General features: G+C 40.4%; 1 protein-coding gene across 3 annotated transcripts in view; it reads left to right on the top strand.

Moving 5' to 3' along the window:
- NRG3 (neuregulin 3) overlaps positions 1–16,333 on the top strand; it is a 1,503,806-nt gene extending 1,487,473 nt beyond the window's left edge. For 2 of the 3 annotated variants that reach the window (XM_030203279.1, XM_030203281.1), the window contains exons 8-9: positions 4,214–4,381; positions 15,171–16,333. In XM_030203279.1, the coding sequence (XP_030059139.1) occupies positions 4,214–4,381; positions 15,171–15,684 (682 nt within the window). In that variant the 3' untranslated portion in view covers positions 15,685–16,333. Of the gene's footprint in view, positions 1–4,207; positions 4,382–15,170 lie in introns of all 3 variants that reach the window. The other variant, XM_030203280.1, reaches the window with a different exon arrangement.
- The last annotated feature ends 277 nt before the right edge of the window (positions 16,334–16,610 follow it).

Genomic DNA, 16,610 nt, shown 5'->3' on the forward strand with positions numbered 1-16,610 from the left:
CCTGGGATTGGTAGCATGAAATGTTGCTACTATTTGAGTTTCTGCCAGGTACTTGTGATCTGGATTGCCCCTCTTGGAAACTATTGTCTGACCCAGTAAGGCTATTCTTATGTTCTTATATAAGATCTCTGGGGACAGGGAAATAACTACTTCCACCTGACTGGAACTTGCTTTGAGCTATCAATAAAAAAGTGTGAGCTGGATCCAAATAATATTTGAATAAATAATTATATCATGGGATATTATTAGATCCCCTAGCCATGTTGTTACATATATGTTAAAGTTGAACTGTTCTGTCTCCATATTCATGGAGACAGGTATATTGTGATGTATATTTAATATGAGTATTATTTGTATTCAATTGCATTGTCTCTATAATAGATAGCACTTTGTATTAGAACAGCTTTTCCCTTAGTTTGTAATATCCTGTGATTGACTCCTTGTGAGCCTTTCCTATTGGCTATTAGCTCTGAGTTAGGGCCAGCCCTCCCTTTTTGTACCTGTGGGCTGTGTGAAAGAGTCCAGTCTTCTTTTCATGCTTTGTGATCAGCAGCTGTTCTTAATTTACTGTAATTCCATCAAGATATGTCACCACCTCCCCAAATCATTCCCCTTTTATTTACCCTGAGTTTCTACCCCTTATTTCTTTTGAGAGCCACAGTTTTCCCCCTCAGCTAGGCTGAAGTTCTGGTCAACTCCTTGCCTCTAGAATGGCTAGATGCAGACTCTGTACGGAAGGCAGCAATTCTGTCTAAGCAACTGACCTGTAAATTGGATTTTTTTTTTTGTTTATTCTGAGTACTACAATGAAGAAGATTTGCTTGAGAAGTCTTCTGGTAAAGTTCATACTTGGGGATGGTTTAAGCTGACTGTTGAAGCTCCTCTGTAGAACAGCACATGAACTGTCACAGAGAATGGAATCCGTCTATGATAGTGGTGGAATTAGAGATTTGAAGCTAAAGATGGATTTGATGCGAAAGCTGTAATTAGAATTTCTAAAACAAACCACAACTGAAGCTAAAACCATGACTTAAATCAAAATACAGATTTGGACTTGAAGCTTGAACTCAGAGAGGAGCAAAATTGAAACTAGACCTGCAACTAACTCAAAGTAGGTACTGAAACTGGAGCTGAAGCTGACAGATGAAGCAAGAGCTCCAATTGGAACTTGAAATAAAACTCTGTTATTTATTTATTTTATTGCATTTGTATCCCACATTTCCCCACCTTTTTGCGGGCTCAGTGTGGCTTACAATACATTATGAATGATGGAAATACATTTTGTTACAATTCGGTTATGGATTACATTGTGAATAGTTATACGAGACAAAATCAAAGGATCGTTAAGGAATATATCAATGGAAAAGAACGTTGAAACATTGGAAGGAAACAACGAGGAGCTAAGGGGCAATATATCATAACAGAAAACATATGGTATACATTTTTTTTTTTGTGAGTAGAGGTATGAGTGTGGTGAGGTTTCAGGATAGAGAATTCATAAGTGGTTGTGTTGATGTATTACTGAACAGTGCGTGTGGATTATTATTGGAGAAAACTTCCTAGTTCCCAGTGACCCCTTTTAAACAGGCTTTGGCTATTTTTCAGAATTCCCAATATCTTCCTTCTTGATCTCTTATGGTCCTCTTCACACTGTTTGTTTTCCTCTTGCTGATTATCTGTACTGCCAGGACTCTGACCCTTCGTCTCCCTGTTGTCAACAATTTGAAGGTCCCTTTAGCTAGCACAACACCCCTCCCAGGATGACTTCCATGTACCTAGAACAAGTTTTCATGATGTATTGCCTAAAGAAAGTTCTTATACAGTCTGGCCTATAAATGTTCTCTTCAGGTTTCAATAAATGTTTTTAGTTACACAGCCTTCCCAATGTTTAAGATACTGCAATTGTTTGTCATCCTTCTGAAATGTAGAATAGCTTTGGTCTTGGAGCTGAACTGAGAGAAGGGGCATCTGGAAAATCTATAAAATTAGGTCTAGATGAATGATCCATCAGTGGATTGTGAAGCATAGGATATATTCCAAAGGATTGAGGTAGTTCTAGCTTGAATCTAAGGAAGTAAACTTGGGTGGACATGGAATAGGGTCCAGATGTCAGTGGTACAAATCGTGGAAAATGCCGTGTTGTTCTCAAATTCTTGGTTGCTGGATACAATTCTGGCACATAATAAATATAAATCCTCTACTTTTGTGGACATCCTGTTTTCTAAAAGCCACATTTAAGGCATCTATTGAATTTATAAACTGTATTAAATTATTTATAATTAATACTAGGGCTGGAATGTGGTGTGATTGTTTTGAGATGCTTGTTATAAAAGATGGAAGGGATGTTTGGTATTTTACTATGTTATGTTTGTCTATAGTTTCTATGGATATTTTATGTACACAATATGGATCAGTTCTCAGCTGGAATTGAAGTTTAAAAACTATATGAAATAATTAAAAATAACAATTTATTTTTGGATACCACTTCAGGCAGCAAGACAGAAGAGTTGAGATTCACTTTTGAGTATTTTTTAAGGTAGTTACTGGTAGCAATTGAGAAACATTGTAGAAATTGCTACAACTGATGTACCTTGTTTACCCATATTGTGTGGGATAATAAGTCATAGAGGTACAGGCCTGAATGTTCAACAGTGAGAAGTTGGCTATCCAGAAGCAGGAAAGAAACTGTGGTCTGGCATCAGAAATGATGAAGTTGGGAAGGCTATGGGTGCTTCTTCTTTTTATTTTGGCAGTAGATAACTGGATAAAGGGCATTCAACAGGCTGCCTTAGAGAACAGATCAACCACCAACATTATCATTATTTTACCTTGTAATGGTGGACGGTCAATGATGTAACCAAGGTTGGTGGTGGCCAGAGCTGAAGGGGTGTGGCAGTCTTGGGTTAATTTATTACTTGTTTATACAATTGTGATGTTTTTAGGTTTTTATGAATGTATTTCCCTTTATTGTATTAAATAGTCATTGACTAGACTTCTGGGTTATAAATCTCTTTAAATAATTAAGATACATTTCATACTTCTCATATCACTTAAAAAAAGACTTATCTGACAATTAGAAGGTGTGAAACATAAAAACAAACAAACACACAAAAACAGAAGCAAAACACAATATACACCTGGTACACATTGAACATCTTAGTGTGATTCAGTGAAAAATTAATCAAGCACAACAAATATGCACAAGATAGATTTGCACTGCCTCCATTGTATGCAAATCTCTTTCTTGCATATTCATTGTGGGTATCCTGAAAACCTTACTGGCTGGGTGTGTCCTGAGTACTGGATTAAGGACCCCTGCTTCTGGCTACTGTCCCTGTTTAGTGGAGTAGTCTAGTGGTTAGTGCAGTGGGTGGAGATCCTGGGGAACTGGGTTCAATTCCCATTGCAGTTCTTGTGACCCTGGACAAGTCACTTAACCCTCCATTGCCCCAAGTACATAAAACTTAGATTGTGAGTCCACTAGGGACAGAGACAGTACCTGCATATATTATATATAAACCGCTTTGGTTGTACCCACAGAAAGCATGACTCGTTACCCTTTTAAAGGGAATATCACAGTTTTACCCAAAACCAAAGGGATTAAAAGTAAAGTGCCTCTTTCAGTAAACTGTGCTAGAGATTCCCGCACAGCAATGCTGACAAAGCCCATTCAAAGACGGCCGCACTGGAAATCGCTAGAGCGGTTTCATTAAAGAGTTCCAAAATCTCTAATATCTATTTCATATCTTAATACAGAAGGATTTAACAGTTCAATTTTGAAAAAAAATGAAACCTAAGTAAATCATTTTGTTTGCTTGCCTGCAGACATCCTTAATAGATTCCTGACGTGTTAAATGTTGCTTTTTTATATTTTATACTTTGTTTTTTCTTAGGGTTTATAGTTGTAACAGAATTGACATATCCAATATCTAAAGATTATCCTGGAACTATCTCTACATATATTATTGAATTTTAGATTTTTAAATATTGGTGTTAGCCATACTGGATATTACCTAGGACAACCATGAAAGTGAAATATATACTTGAATTCAAGACACATTGGTGAATTATTATCAATTAGTACAAATAATTGAGTAAACAATTTAAACAGTAGCAGCAGCAACAACAAAATGCTATATTTCAGAACTGTATCTCTTTCCTGTTTTACAAGGTGATATGAGCTCTGAGTGATTTTACTATCTTTTTGCTCCACAAATCTCTCCTCGTGCTGCAGTTCAGGACAAAGAAGTGGAATGTTATACAGGAATGCCTTCCGGAAGACTCCCCCTTTGCCACGTGGTCGACTCAGTGGGATTATGGGTCCAGCTTATCAGCAACTTCAAGAGTCGAGGCCAGCAGATCAGAATGTTTCTTGCCAAGGGTAAGTGACAATAACTACTAAAACATGAAAATTAGGGACATGCCCTTCTTAGCATGCATTTGGTTCATTAAGGTACCTTAGAGAACATTTATTCTGGCCTGTACAAAGCTTTATGATAGCCCTGTACATCCAAAGTGTTAAACCTGGGGCTGCTAGTTAACAGCCAAAACAAGCTCTTAATCCTTAATCCCAATTCTTTACTTAATACAACTGATGACAAAATTAAAAAAAAAAAAAACACAGCAATTCAGTTGCATTGAGATGGATTAGGGATCCTGAACATACAGATTGAGTCTGTGTCTGTGATTAGCCTCTCTTCAGAGAGGAGGAACTGTCAGTAATTTAGATACTGAAATCAGCAGTCAACAAGTAACTGCATAGCAGCCACAGTGTAGTATCCATAAGCAGCCACACAGGTCAAAAATCTCTATACCTTTCTATCCTGAGAGGAAGAAAACAAAAAGCAGTTTACTATCTCAGCATGGAGAGTTCATGTCCTCTACACATTGGATCTATGACCTAGGTACAGCTTTCAATTGTATCTCAATTCTCTCACAGAAAGCAAGTGGAGAAAGGGGGAATTCCGCTCCTCCCAGTATGCCTAGAGGCAAGCTGTTACAAAGCTCTAAAAGACAGTCCTCCCAATATTCAAAATCATTTAACCAGCTAGGAATGCCACTTGGCCAGTTAAATGGTACTTAGCCACCTAGCCATACATTTTCAGTGGGAAATGGCCGACCATGACCTGCTGAAAATTTGTGGTTAGCAGCTAGTGGTTAGCTGGTTATATCAATTGATATAACTGGCTATCTGCCAATTTTCAGCATGAGTTTGGTGGCCATGTTTGGCCACGTGCATATCTGGTATATCTTTGGCCGGTTTGACCTTTACTGGCCAGTGCCGAATATTGACTTGACTGGTTCAGTTCAAACTGGCCAAAAATAAACCAGATATTCAATGCCAGTCACCAGAAACAGCTCAGCAGTGATCATTTTGTTGCAATACTGTGGACCACAGTAGTTAGCCAGGCTAAATCTCATAATTTGAATATTGGCCCCACTGAGTACAGAACACAGGTGTTAACAAAGGCTAATCACAGAGGACTTCAGAAATGCAGGGCCTGGTCTATATACACAGCTTAATAATTTTCAGACATATAATGGGGGGCAGCACACCGTTATGTAAAATCTGTTTAATGTATATTAATCTATAAATTAACATTTGCATAGTTGATTTCCATCATAAATTTCTAACATGGGATAAAAATTTATTTTAACATGACTGTGTTAGAAGGTCCAAAAACATCCATAACATTTTGCACAAAATTCAGTAGTTGCAATTATTTCAGTAGATTTGACAGCAGTTTTTGATACTATCAACCATGCATTGTTGCTCGGTTGCTGGAGGGATATCAGAATTCCAGGCACAGTTTTTGCTTGGTTTGCATCATACCTCGCAGGTTGTATGAATGTATTGTTATGGAATGATCCTTAATCTTGTTAATTTTCTTTACCTTGTGGGGTGCCTTGAGGCTTTGTTGGCTCCTATGCTCTTTAACATCTTTATGGCACCCTTAATTTACCTGATCCAATCTGTAGACTTTATTATATACTAGTAAAAAAGGCCCGTTTCTGACACAAATGAAACGGGCGCTAGCAAGGTTTTCCTCGGAGTGTGTATGTTTGGGAGAGTGTATGTGAGAGTGACTGTTTGAGAGTCAGAGTGAAAGTGTGAGTGTGTGAGAGAGAGAGTGAGTGTGGGTGTGAGTGTGTTTGTGACAGAGTGTGTGTGTGAGAATGAGAGTGTGTGCAAGTGTGTATGTGAGACACAGTGTGAGAGAGTGTGTATGTGTGGGCGAGAGAGAGAGTGTGTGTGAGACACAGATTCTCTGTGAGAGTGAGTGTATGAGACCAAGCGAGTGTGTGAGTGAGTGTGTGGCACATAGAGAGTGAATGTGATACAGTGTGAGATAGAGTGTGTGAGAGTGAGAGTCAGAAAGACATTATATATGAGAGAGAGAGTGTGAGCCCTGCCCTCCCAATCCATGCCCATCTGTGCCCTGCCCCCTCCATTCATCCTTTTCCAGCAATTCCCCTCTCTCCCTGAGCCCTGCCCTCCCAATCCATGCCCATCCATGTTCCTCTGTCACCTGCCCCCTCCATTCATCCCTATCCAGCAATTCCCATCTGTCCCTGAGGCCTGCCCTGCAATCCATATCCATCCATGCCCATCTGTCCCCTCCATTCATCCGTATCCAGCAATTCCCCTCTCCCTGAGTCCTGCCCTTCCAATCCATGCTCCTCTGTCACCTGGCCCCTCCATTCATCCCTATCCAGCAATTCACTTCTCTGCCTGAGGCCTGCCCTGCAATCCATATGCATCCATGCCCATCTGTGCCCTCCATTCATCCCTATCCAGCAATTCCCCTCTTCCTGAGTCCTGCCCTTCCAATCCATGCTCCTCTGTCACCTGGCCCTTCCATTCATCCCTATCCAGCAATTCCCCTCTCTGCCTGAGGCCTGCCCTGCAATCCATATGCATCCATGCCCATCTGTGCCCTCCATTTATCCCTTTCCAGCAATTCCCCTCTTCCTGAGTCCTGCCCTTCCAATCCATGCCCATCCATGCTCCTTTGTCACCTGGCCCCTACATTCATCCCTATCCAGCAATTCCCCTCTCTCCTTGAGGCCTGCCCTGCAATCCATATCCATCCATGCCCATCTGTCCCCTCCATTTATCCCTTTCCAGCAATTCCCCTCTCTCCCTGAGCCCTGCCCTCCCAATCCATGCCCATCCATGCTCCTCTGTCCCCTACCCCCTCCATTCATCCCTTTCCAGCAATTCCCCTCTCTCCCTGAGCCCTCCCCTCCCAATCCATGGCCATCCATGCTCCTCTGTCCCCTGCCGCCTGCATTCATCCTTTTCGAGCAAGTCCCCTCTCTCCCTTCCATGACCCCCCCTCGCATCCATGCTCCTCTCTCTGCCATGTCCCAGCCTGGCCCGCCCTCTTCTCCCCCCCCCTTCGCATCCATGCTGTCGTTTCTCCCCTGCCCTCCTGCTCCCATTGTTGTACTTTAGTGGCCACCCTCTTCTCTCCCCCCAACATGTGTGTTTTTTTTTTTCTTGTTTTTAAATTTACCTCCGTGGCGGTTCCGGCAGCGAAGCGTCAGGGAAGGAGGCGGTGCTCCCGACGTCTAGGTTTCCCTTCGCTGTGTTCCGCCTTCTTTTGACATCATCCTTGACGTCAGAAGAAGGCGGGACACAGCGAAGGGAAGGCTAGACGTCGAGAGCGCTGCCTCCTTCCCTGACGCTTCGCTGCCGAGCGATGCGATTGGTTGAGTGTCATTGCTCCGTCCTCGACGTCATCACGTTTGACGCGTGGGCGGGGCAGACACAATGCGATCTCACCCCCTTCACTTAGAATGTTGGCTAACAGAGGCTTCATTAGAACGTTGGAGGTGCGTTTTATATAGAGAGATATGTATGCTGATGATATTCAGTTATTGCATCCCCTAGATAACACTAGTTTGCAGGATATTCAGAATCTGTCTCAAAAAATTGGATAAATGTGTGGGTTGGCTCAATAGGCATAACTTAATGTTAAACTTACTAAAGATGAGAGGAGTTTTGTTTGCAAGGACTAGTTCTCCTGGGTTACAATTCCCATTGTTTATGGCTGGTAATCTGCTTATTTTTCAAGCAACAGTTAGAATATTAGGAGTGGTATTTAGTAAAAATCTATCCTTCCATTCTCAAGGGCCCTTTTACCAAGCTGTGGGGAAAAGGGCCCTCCGTAAGGCCCTTTTTACCGCAGCAGATAAAAAAAGCCCCCAGCACACATGGCCATGCAGTAAAAGAACTCTTACCGCATGGCCATGCGATGGGGAGTCCTTACTGCCATCCACTGATATGGCAATAAGGGCTCCCATGCTTAACCATCGGTAACCAGACAGCACACGGCGATGCCGCATAAGCCATTTCTAGGGGTTTTCTTTCCCCCAGAAATGATGCATGCTCAGGGCAAGACTACCACCGGCAGCCACATTGGGCCAGTGGCAGTCCTGAAAGAACAAGCGGTAAGCTCACATTGGGCTTACCGCCCCTCTGTAAAAGGGCCCCTCAAATCTCCAATGTTGTTCAATGGAGTTTTTATACATTGCATGTGATCTATTTTGTGCGGAATCCTTTTTTCCAGTTCTGCTTTGCATGTCTTAATACATTCTTGTATTATTACTCAGTTAAATTATTGTAATGTGTTTTATAGTGGTATATGCAAAATGGAGATTAGATGGTTGCAGATAATATAAATGAGGCCACTAGGCTGCCGATTGCATCCAGGAGGTATGAGCAATTTACCCGCTTCTGTAAAGTGAGCGTTTCCCCCCATTCTACATCAAATTTGTTTCAAAATCCTTTGATTCACAAGGCTCATTATATAGTAATTCCATCTTATCTGTCTGGTTTACTGACTCCATACATACCAACACATGGGTCCTTTTACTAAGCTATGGCAAAAGGGGGCCTGCGCTGACATCAGTTCATGTTTTTGATGCGCGCCAAGGTCCCCTTTTACCACAGCAAATGGCCACATGGCCATTTTTTTTGGGGGGGGAGAGCACTTACTACCACCCATTGAGGTGGAGGTATGGGCTCCCACGCTAACCTAGCGGTAACTGGGTGTTGTGCGATACTGCATGATTACCGCTGGGTAAACATTGGCACTACAGAAATACAAATATTTTGTAGCAAAGGAAATGGTGCACAAGCCGTGAGCACAGCAGCAGTTGCACATGGGATCGGCAAGGTCTGCGGAAGAAGCCTTTGCGAAATGGGTCCCCGTTGGGACCTTTGCACATAGAAATTAATTATCCAGACGTTGCATTGAAGACGCCCATGGAAACAATTGGATTTTCAATAATCCCATGAGAAGGGCAGTGAAGCCATTTTGCTGTGCAGCCTAAAAGCTAAGTACTAAGTTTATTGGTCTTTATTTGGTTGTTGAAAGAAGTTTTCAATTTGAATTAAAGAGGTTAAAAATTTTTTTCCTACCACACCATTATTGTCAGGAGGTTTTTAGACCTATGATGACTTTTTTGACCGATCACATTGATATGTGGCTTTGAGCCTCAATATTGTTGAGAAGGTCTTGATGAAGTCTTTTCCTCCTTAATTTTTGATAATTAATAATTCTGACACCTGTAATTCCTTTAACTCACCATCATAATAGGTATTTACAAGTGTTTTGTGCATTTCGGTATATGGTGTGTTGATCCTCGTTTTTTTGGTTATTTTGAAGTGTGTAGCCAGTCAGGGACAGGCTACTGAAATTGGGTCTGTGCTTGAAGAGACTCTATTAGAAATAAATAGAGGAAACAGGACTGATTATTTCATTTGTGTAAAAAAAATAAAGTGCTTTGGCTTTTAACTGCAACCTGTGTGTGCCATATTTTGTCAGGCCCTGCAGTCAGCTGCTAAATCCATGCTACCACAATGCCAATTACAGTTAAGTGCTAGGTATTCTACGAATTAGGCAGCAGTTTATATAATTGCTTTTTTAGTGTTTTACTTTTATACAGTTTACATGGAGATATATCTGTGGGCAGAGAATGCATGGAGGAGGTCATAGAATATATTCATAAGCAGGGCAAGATTAGACAAACTCCCACAAATGGGGCATTGGATGCCCTTATTGCATATGACAAGTAGCAGATGAGGAAGCAGCAAGTAAGAAGTCCTTTCACCAACTCTTGCCAACTGAAGGATCATGCATGGAGAATGGGCAGAAGAAACAAATGTCTGTGAGAAGCAGTGGCTAAAAGGTGATTTACCAGGGCAAAATTCTGCCTCGAGAGCTATAGGAAATACATATTGAAAAGTGTACATGCTAAACATGTGGGCCCTTGGCACTTGCCATTTTTTCTTTGGAGAGATCTAAATTTGTTTGGCAGTTTTCAGGAAGGCAATTTTATAAAAGTGTGATAGGCATAGATGCACCTATGTATCTGCACAGCTTAAGTGGCCTTTTATAATATTACTGTTATGGCAGAATAATGTTATTACAAAAATGTTGACAGTAAAGGCACCTAAGTTCATATGTTATGGTTATTTTATAAAGACAATTTCAAATCCAAATAAGGAGATCAGAATTTATATAGCCATTAAGCATCAATCTCTAATCTCTAATAAGACCAATTTATAAGCCTCAAACTTTCAAACCACAATACTTCATCTAAAAAAAACATCTTATTTCTTATAGGTCAAGATATTAATTTGATTTCTATCAATATTTAGTTCAAATGCTTAAAAAATATTTTTATGACTATATAAACAAACTTATCTTTATGAGATCTTCACAATCATCACAAACTCTAGTTCAGGGTTCCTATTCCATTTCAAACATGTTTCCAGAAATATGTGCTTCGGGGAATTATAATTTTGGAGGTCAATATTCAAAGCAATTTAAGAGGGCGGAAAATGGGTGTGGAAATGTTAGCCAGCCCGTTAACGTTCTACAGATACTATCTATTAATACTATGCATTAATGGTTACATTAATGCATGACCTGCAATAACAAATAGAAGGGCCTTTTTACAAAGTAGTGGTAGGGCTAACACATATGTAGCATGTGCCAAATTGACACTACCACCCAGGTAGTATGCCCAGCCGGCGGGAATGTTGAAGTTGGCGTGCACTGTTTCCCGTGGTAGAAAATATTTTTTCTATTTTCAACTGCAGGGGACATTCCTAATTGTAATTGGCAGTGCAGCCACATTGGTGCATGCTGCATGAGTACTGCGTGTAGCATATGAGCCCTTACCATTAGGTCAATGGGTGGCAGTATGGGCTCAGGCAGTAAATAGCCACGTGATACCTTTATTTCTAGCACAAGGACATTTACTGCCCCCATTGAAAAAATCCTTTCCCCCAGCTGCAATAAAAAATGGCCCAGCGTGCAGCAAAAACATGCACCCACATTACCACTGGCCACTTTTTACTGTGGCTTAGTAAAAAGACTCCAGAGTGAATGACCCCAAAGGATGTCACATTAAATTTGGGCTTAGTATTCTGCAAAATCCTGCATTAAACCCAGAGTTTAGGTGATTTAGAGGGGCATAATGGAACAGAAACGCCTATCTCCATGGGCGTTTATCTCCGAGAACGGGTCCGTGAAGGGGCGGGGCGGATCGTATTTTTTAAAAGAAAAAGACGCCCATGTTTTATTCGTCAAGGTGTGAGCTGGGCGTTTTTGCTTTTCAGCGATAATGGAATATGAAATCGCCCAGCTCAAAAACGAATAAATCCAAGGCATTTGTTCGTGGGAGGGGCCAGGATTCATAGTGCACTGGTCCCCCTCACATGCCAGGACACCAACCGGGCACCCTAGGGGGCACTTTTACAAAAACCAAATAAAAGGTAAAAGAGCTCCCAGGTGCATAGCACCCTTCCCTTGGGTGTTGAGCCCCCCAAATCCCCCTCAAAACCCACTGCCCACAAGTCTACATCATTACTATAGCCCTAAGAGGTGAAGGGGGGCACCTACATGTGGGTACAGTGGGTTTGGGGGGGTTGGACGACTAGTAGCATTAAGCAGCACAATTGTAACAGGTAGGGGGGGGATGGGCCTGGGTCCACCTGCCTGACGTCCACTGCACCCCCTAACAACTGCTCCAGGGACCTGCATACTGCTGCTTGGGAGGAGGGTATGACATTTGAGGGTGAAAGTAAAAAGTTGTGAAACATCATTTGTTGTGGTGGGAGGGGGTTAGTGACCACTGGGGGAGTCAGGGGAGGTCATCCCCGACTCCCTCTGGGGGTCATCTGGTCATTTAGGGCACTTTTGGGGGCCTTATTCGTCAAAAAACAGGGTCCAGGAAAAGTGTCCTAAATTCTAGCTCAAAACTGTTCCATTATCGGCGAAGGGCGCCCATCTCTGTTCGCCCGATAACCACGCCCCAGTTCCGCCTTCGACACGCCTTCGATACGCCCCCGTCAACTTTGTCCGCATCCGCGACGGAGTGCAGTTGAAAGCGTCCAAAGTTCGGCTTTCGATTATACCGCTTTATTTGTTTTTGTGAGAAGAACGCCCATCTCCCGATTTAGGTCGGAACTTGGGCGTTATTCTCGTTCGATTATAAACTGGTTAGTAAATGGTTCCCAAAACTAGCCTTTGTAATTGTTTTTATTGACCTCCTAAAATTCCAGCATTGCGAACTGGTAATTAATCAGCACAAAGTCCTTTGCTTAATGAGAGTTTTTTAACAAAATGTTTCTATGTCACTCATGTTGTCATTTAGAGACTGGTTCTGAGATGAGAATGTCAGAGTTTACATTTGACTGAGTGGGTGGCATTTTGATTGAATGCTATTTAGGTTGCAGCTGTTCATGTTTCAAAATACTGACCTATGTGTTATAAAATGTATTTGGTAGTAAAGTGCTACCCTGTAGGTCTCCAAGCCACTAATTTGAGAAACTAACTTAAATATTTCACTCATGTCATATTTTCATCTATATAGATACTGTATAGTTTGTCTCCTCTCTTTTTTGTTTTTTTGGGGGGCTATTTCTTATCATTTTGTTGTATACTACCTTGACTTTCCCATGGAAAAGGGTAATTTAATATAAAATATACTGTGTAAATAATCAAATAAAATGTGTGTGTATGTGTGAATGTTAATGAATGTTAACAACAAACACAAAAAAGATAATTTGCTCTGAATAAAAAGTACTAAAGTGTATTAAAACAAATAAGTAAAACAAACTGAAAAATGGCCCAAAATAAGGACAAAATACAAAGAAACTGGAAAATAATCAAAAATTGTTGGCCTGTATATATCCCTAGTGCAGGGGCAGGCACTTGTAGGCCACAACCAGTTGGGTTTTCAAGATTTCCACAATGAATATGCATGACCTCTATTTGCATACAATGTAAGCTGTACATAGAAATCAATCTCATACATATTCATTGTAGAAATCTTGAAACCTGACTGAAACCTGACTGGGCTGTAGTCCTTGAGGATCATGGTTGCCTATCCCTGTTATACATACCATGACTTCAGGAAGTACGCAGTGGCACTCTATTATCATCTGGGCCCTGTTCTGTTGCAGTTGGGCTGCCCTCATCAAGTGCAGCTAATCCCAGTCAAACAACATTGGACATAGCAAGAGCCTGAGTGATGAAATAGCTTCCCTGGAAGATTGCTGAGGGCCATGATGGCCTCAATTGTAACTTGTCTTACCAGGATGTTGTGATGTAGCTGCCTAGGTTCTGGAGATGCACTGTATACTCATTGGTTGGTCTAGGTGCTGAGTTATGCTTGTCAACATTAAGGAAGCTGAAACCACTGGAATGTTATGTATTTGTGATTATTTGTCTTAAGATTCCATTGTGTGTGGTAAGTGCAAGGAGAGCATGTGCAAGAAGGTCAGGTAGTCCCAGTGGCTGATGTTATAAACAGAATTATACATGTGTGGATAGTCATAAAAAGATCTAGGCTGATCAAATATGGAGTTCATAGCTAAGCCACAGATGGCCTAAAGAACTGGTGGAGTACCCTAATGGTTAACACAGTAGGCTGAGATCCAGGGAAGTCAGGTTCAAATCATTCAACCTTCCAGTGCCTCATGTACAAACTTAGAATGTACTACTACTACTATTAAACATTTCTATAGCACTACTAGACTTACGCAGTGCTATAAGCCCTCTGTACCTGAATGTAACTTGTCTTGAGCTACTACTGAAAAAGGCATGAGCAAAATCCCTTCCCCTTAATTAATCCAAAAAATATGCAAATAGTTCAGGTTTAGAGTAGGTCTGTAGTCTGTGCTGATTTGATTCAATTATTCAAACTGCTCCAATGTGAATTAGATTTTGATTTAATCCTGTCTAGTAAGCCTTTAATTATTAGACATGGCTCTTTCAGTATACCTAAGACTCTGCTTTCCAAATTGTAAAATGTTGTATACAAATCAGTTCTTTCAGCAGACTTCAATTATCAGGGCACTAAGGAACTCTCTCCAAAATCTACTAGACATCAACATAATTACACGCCGTTTTATAAGATGTAAAAAAACATTTCTTTTCACAATTTCTTAATCAATGGTTTATGAATTTCAGGATTAATTAAATTGCATGTTATATTGCATACCACTTATGAACTATCCTTGAGATATTCAGCACTATTTAACTGGCCAGAACAGCTCCTAACTGGTTAAATAGCGCTTAACCGGCTATCCAGTGATATTCAGTGAGGTATAAGTGGCTACCCCCCACTGAATATCCCCGGTTAGTGGCTAGCAAATAGCTGGTTATATCAGTCAATATAACTGGCTATCCACTGATTTTAAAAGCCAGTTTAGCGGCCATTTTTGGGCGCATTAAAACATGGGATATCTATGGCTGGTTTAAAGATAACTAGCTACATCTGAATATCGATGTAGCCAGTTATCTTTAAACCAGCCAAAAATAAACTGGATATTCAATGTCGGTCACCACAAGTGACCCGGCTCAGCGCCGAACGTGGGAGATAGCCAGTCTAACTCCTGTGGTCTGAATATCGACCCTTATGTCCTTACTTATTGGAATAGAACATGCTGTATCTTTTCTTATTTGTCTATACTCCAAATATTGACTGTATTATAAGATGATTGTTGTACACTTATTATTGCCCACTTAATCTCTATTGTTAGCCACATTGAACTGGAGTATAACTTGGGATAATATGAGGAATAAATATCTTAAATAAATAAATATATATAAACTTGTGTTTATGTTTTTCTTTTCTATTTTTAGGCAATCAGCCAGTGATGGAAAAGATCCACAGAACACTTCAATAAATATGCAACTGCCTTCAAGAGAGACAAAACCTTATTTTAATAACTTGAATCAGAAAGACATGGCTGGTTACTCATCTGCTAGGGCCAACTCAGTTCCAATCATTCCCTCTGTGGGTTTGGATGATGCCTGCATGCAAATGCAAAACATTTCTGATATGGCAGGCATCAAGCAATGCAAGAGCTCCTCCTATTCTGCTGAACTTGCCCATGTAAGCACTCCAGCCAACAACTGCCTCCCAGCAGAGCAACAGGAAGTCAAAATTTTGCTAGAAACTGTGCAGGAGCAGATCCGAATTTTGACTGATGCAAGGAGACAGTCACAGGACTATGAACTAGTGAATGCAGATGCAGAGGACAGCGCAAGTGAAAACACAGCTTTCTTACCCTTGAGCCCCATGGCAAAATCAGAACGCGAGGCACAGTTTGTTTTAAAAAATGAAACACTGAGAGATTTGACATTTAGCAAGTGACTTTTTAAAGAATTTGTGGGTTTGATGCTTTGCAAAACATGAAAGAAACAAAGTGGAAAAATATTTATATGCATTAATTTAAGAGCATTTACATAGAGGAAACCAAATAGTCTATCGCCCTCATAACATACTGTTTTTTAACAAAATATTTTTTTAAGGGAAAGAAGATTCAGGCTTATGCCAAGAGCTTTGATTCAGTTATCAATTTACATTTTATTTTGGTCCTACAGCTAGCCTTTTTTGCTATAGCAAAGGCTGGGTTCACACAGGGGCTAATTCAAATATTTGATGCCACTGATATATGGATACATTTTGGATGTCTGTTCACTGATAATAATTGTCAGTAATCTGAATAGCTAATTTTTCAGTTTTCAAGAAAAAAACCCTCTATCTAAATATAAATAATATATACCAGGACCATATTATTTGTGAAAAGGGCCAATACTATCACAAGGTAGACTCTATCAATGGTTTAAAGTAATATTCTTTTTCAGAGTGGTTTTGTTTACATAAATTATCCATGAAAGGTGAAATATCTCTTATGTAAAAGTGAAACACAATGATTTCAGCATTGGTAGCTACATTTCAGTCTGCTGAAATTGAGTTTTTACACAGTAAATGGTTATTTCCACAACCTAACTGAAAATATAAAGAACTACTAAACATCTTTCTTTGCTTATTTGTAACTTTTTTTAAAGAAAACATACTAAAAAAACCTATTTATTGACCTGCAGTTGAAAAGTTTTTAGAGTTGAAATGGTTCCAAACCTTTCAGTCCACCAGTCTCATAATAACACTCTTACAACTCGTACAAACCGTTGAGCTTAGTACAGTTGTGCAATTAGAATAAAGCAATATTCTACTTCAACATATGAATTAAAATTTTCGTAAAACCCATTTCATTTTTAAAATTTTAATTTTGTTTT

Source organism: Microcaecilia unicolor, chromosome 5 (assembly GCF_901765095.1).
Source record: "Microcaecilia unicolor chromosome 5, aMicUni1.1, whole genome shotgun sequence".
Lineage (NCBI taxonomy): Eukaryota > Metazoa > Chordata > Amphibia > Gymnophiona > Siphonopidae > Microcaecilia > Microcaecilia unicolor.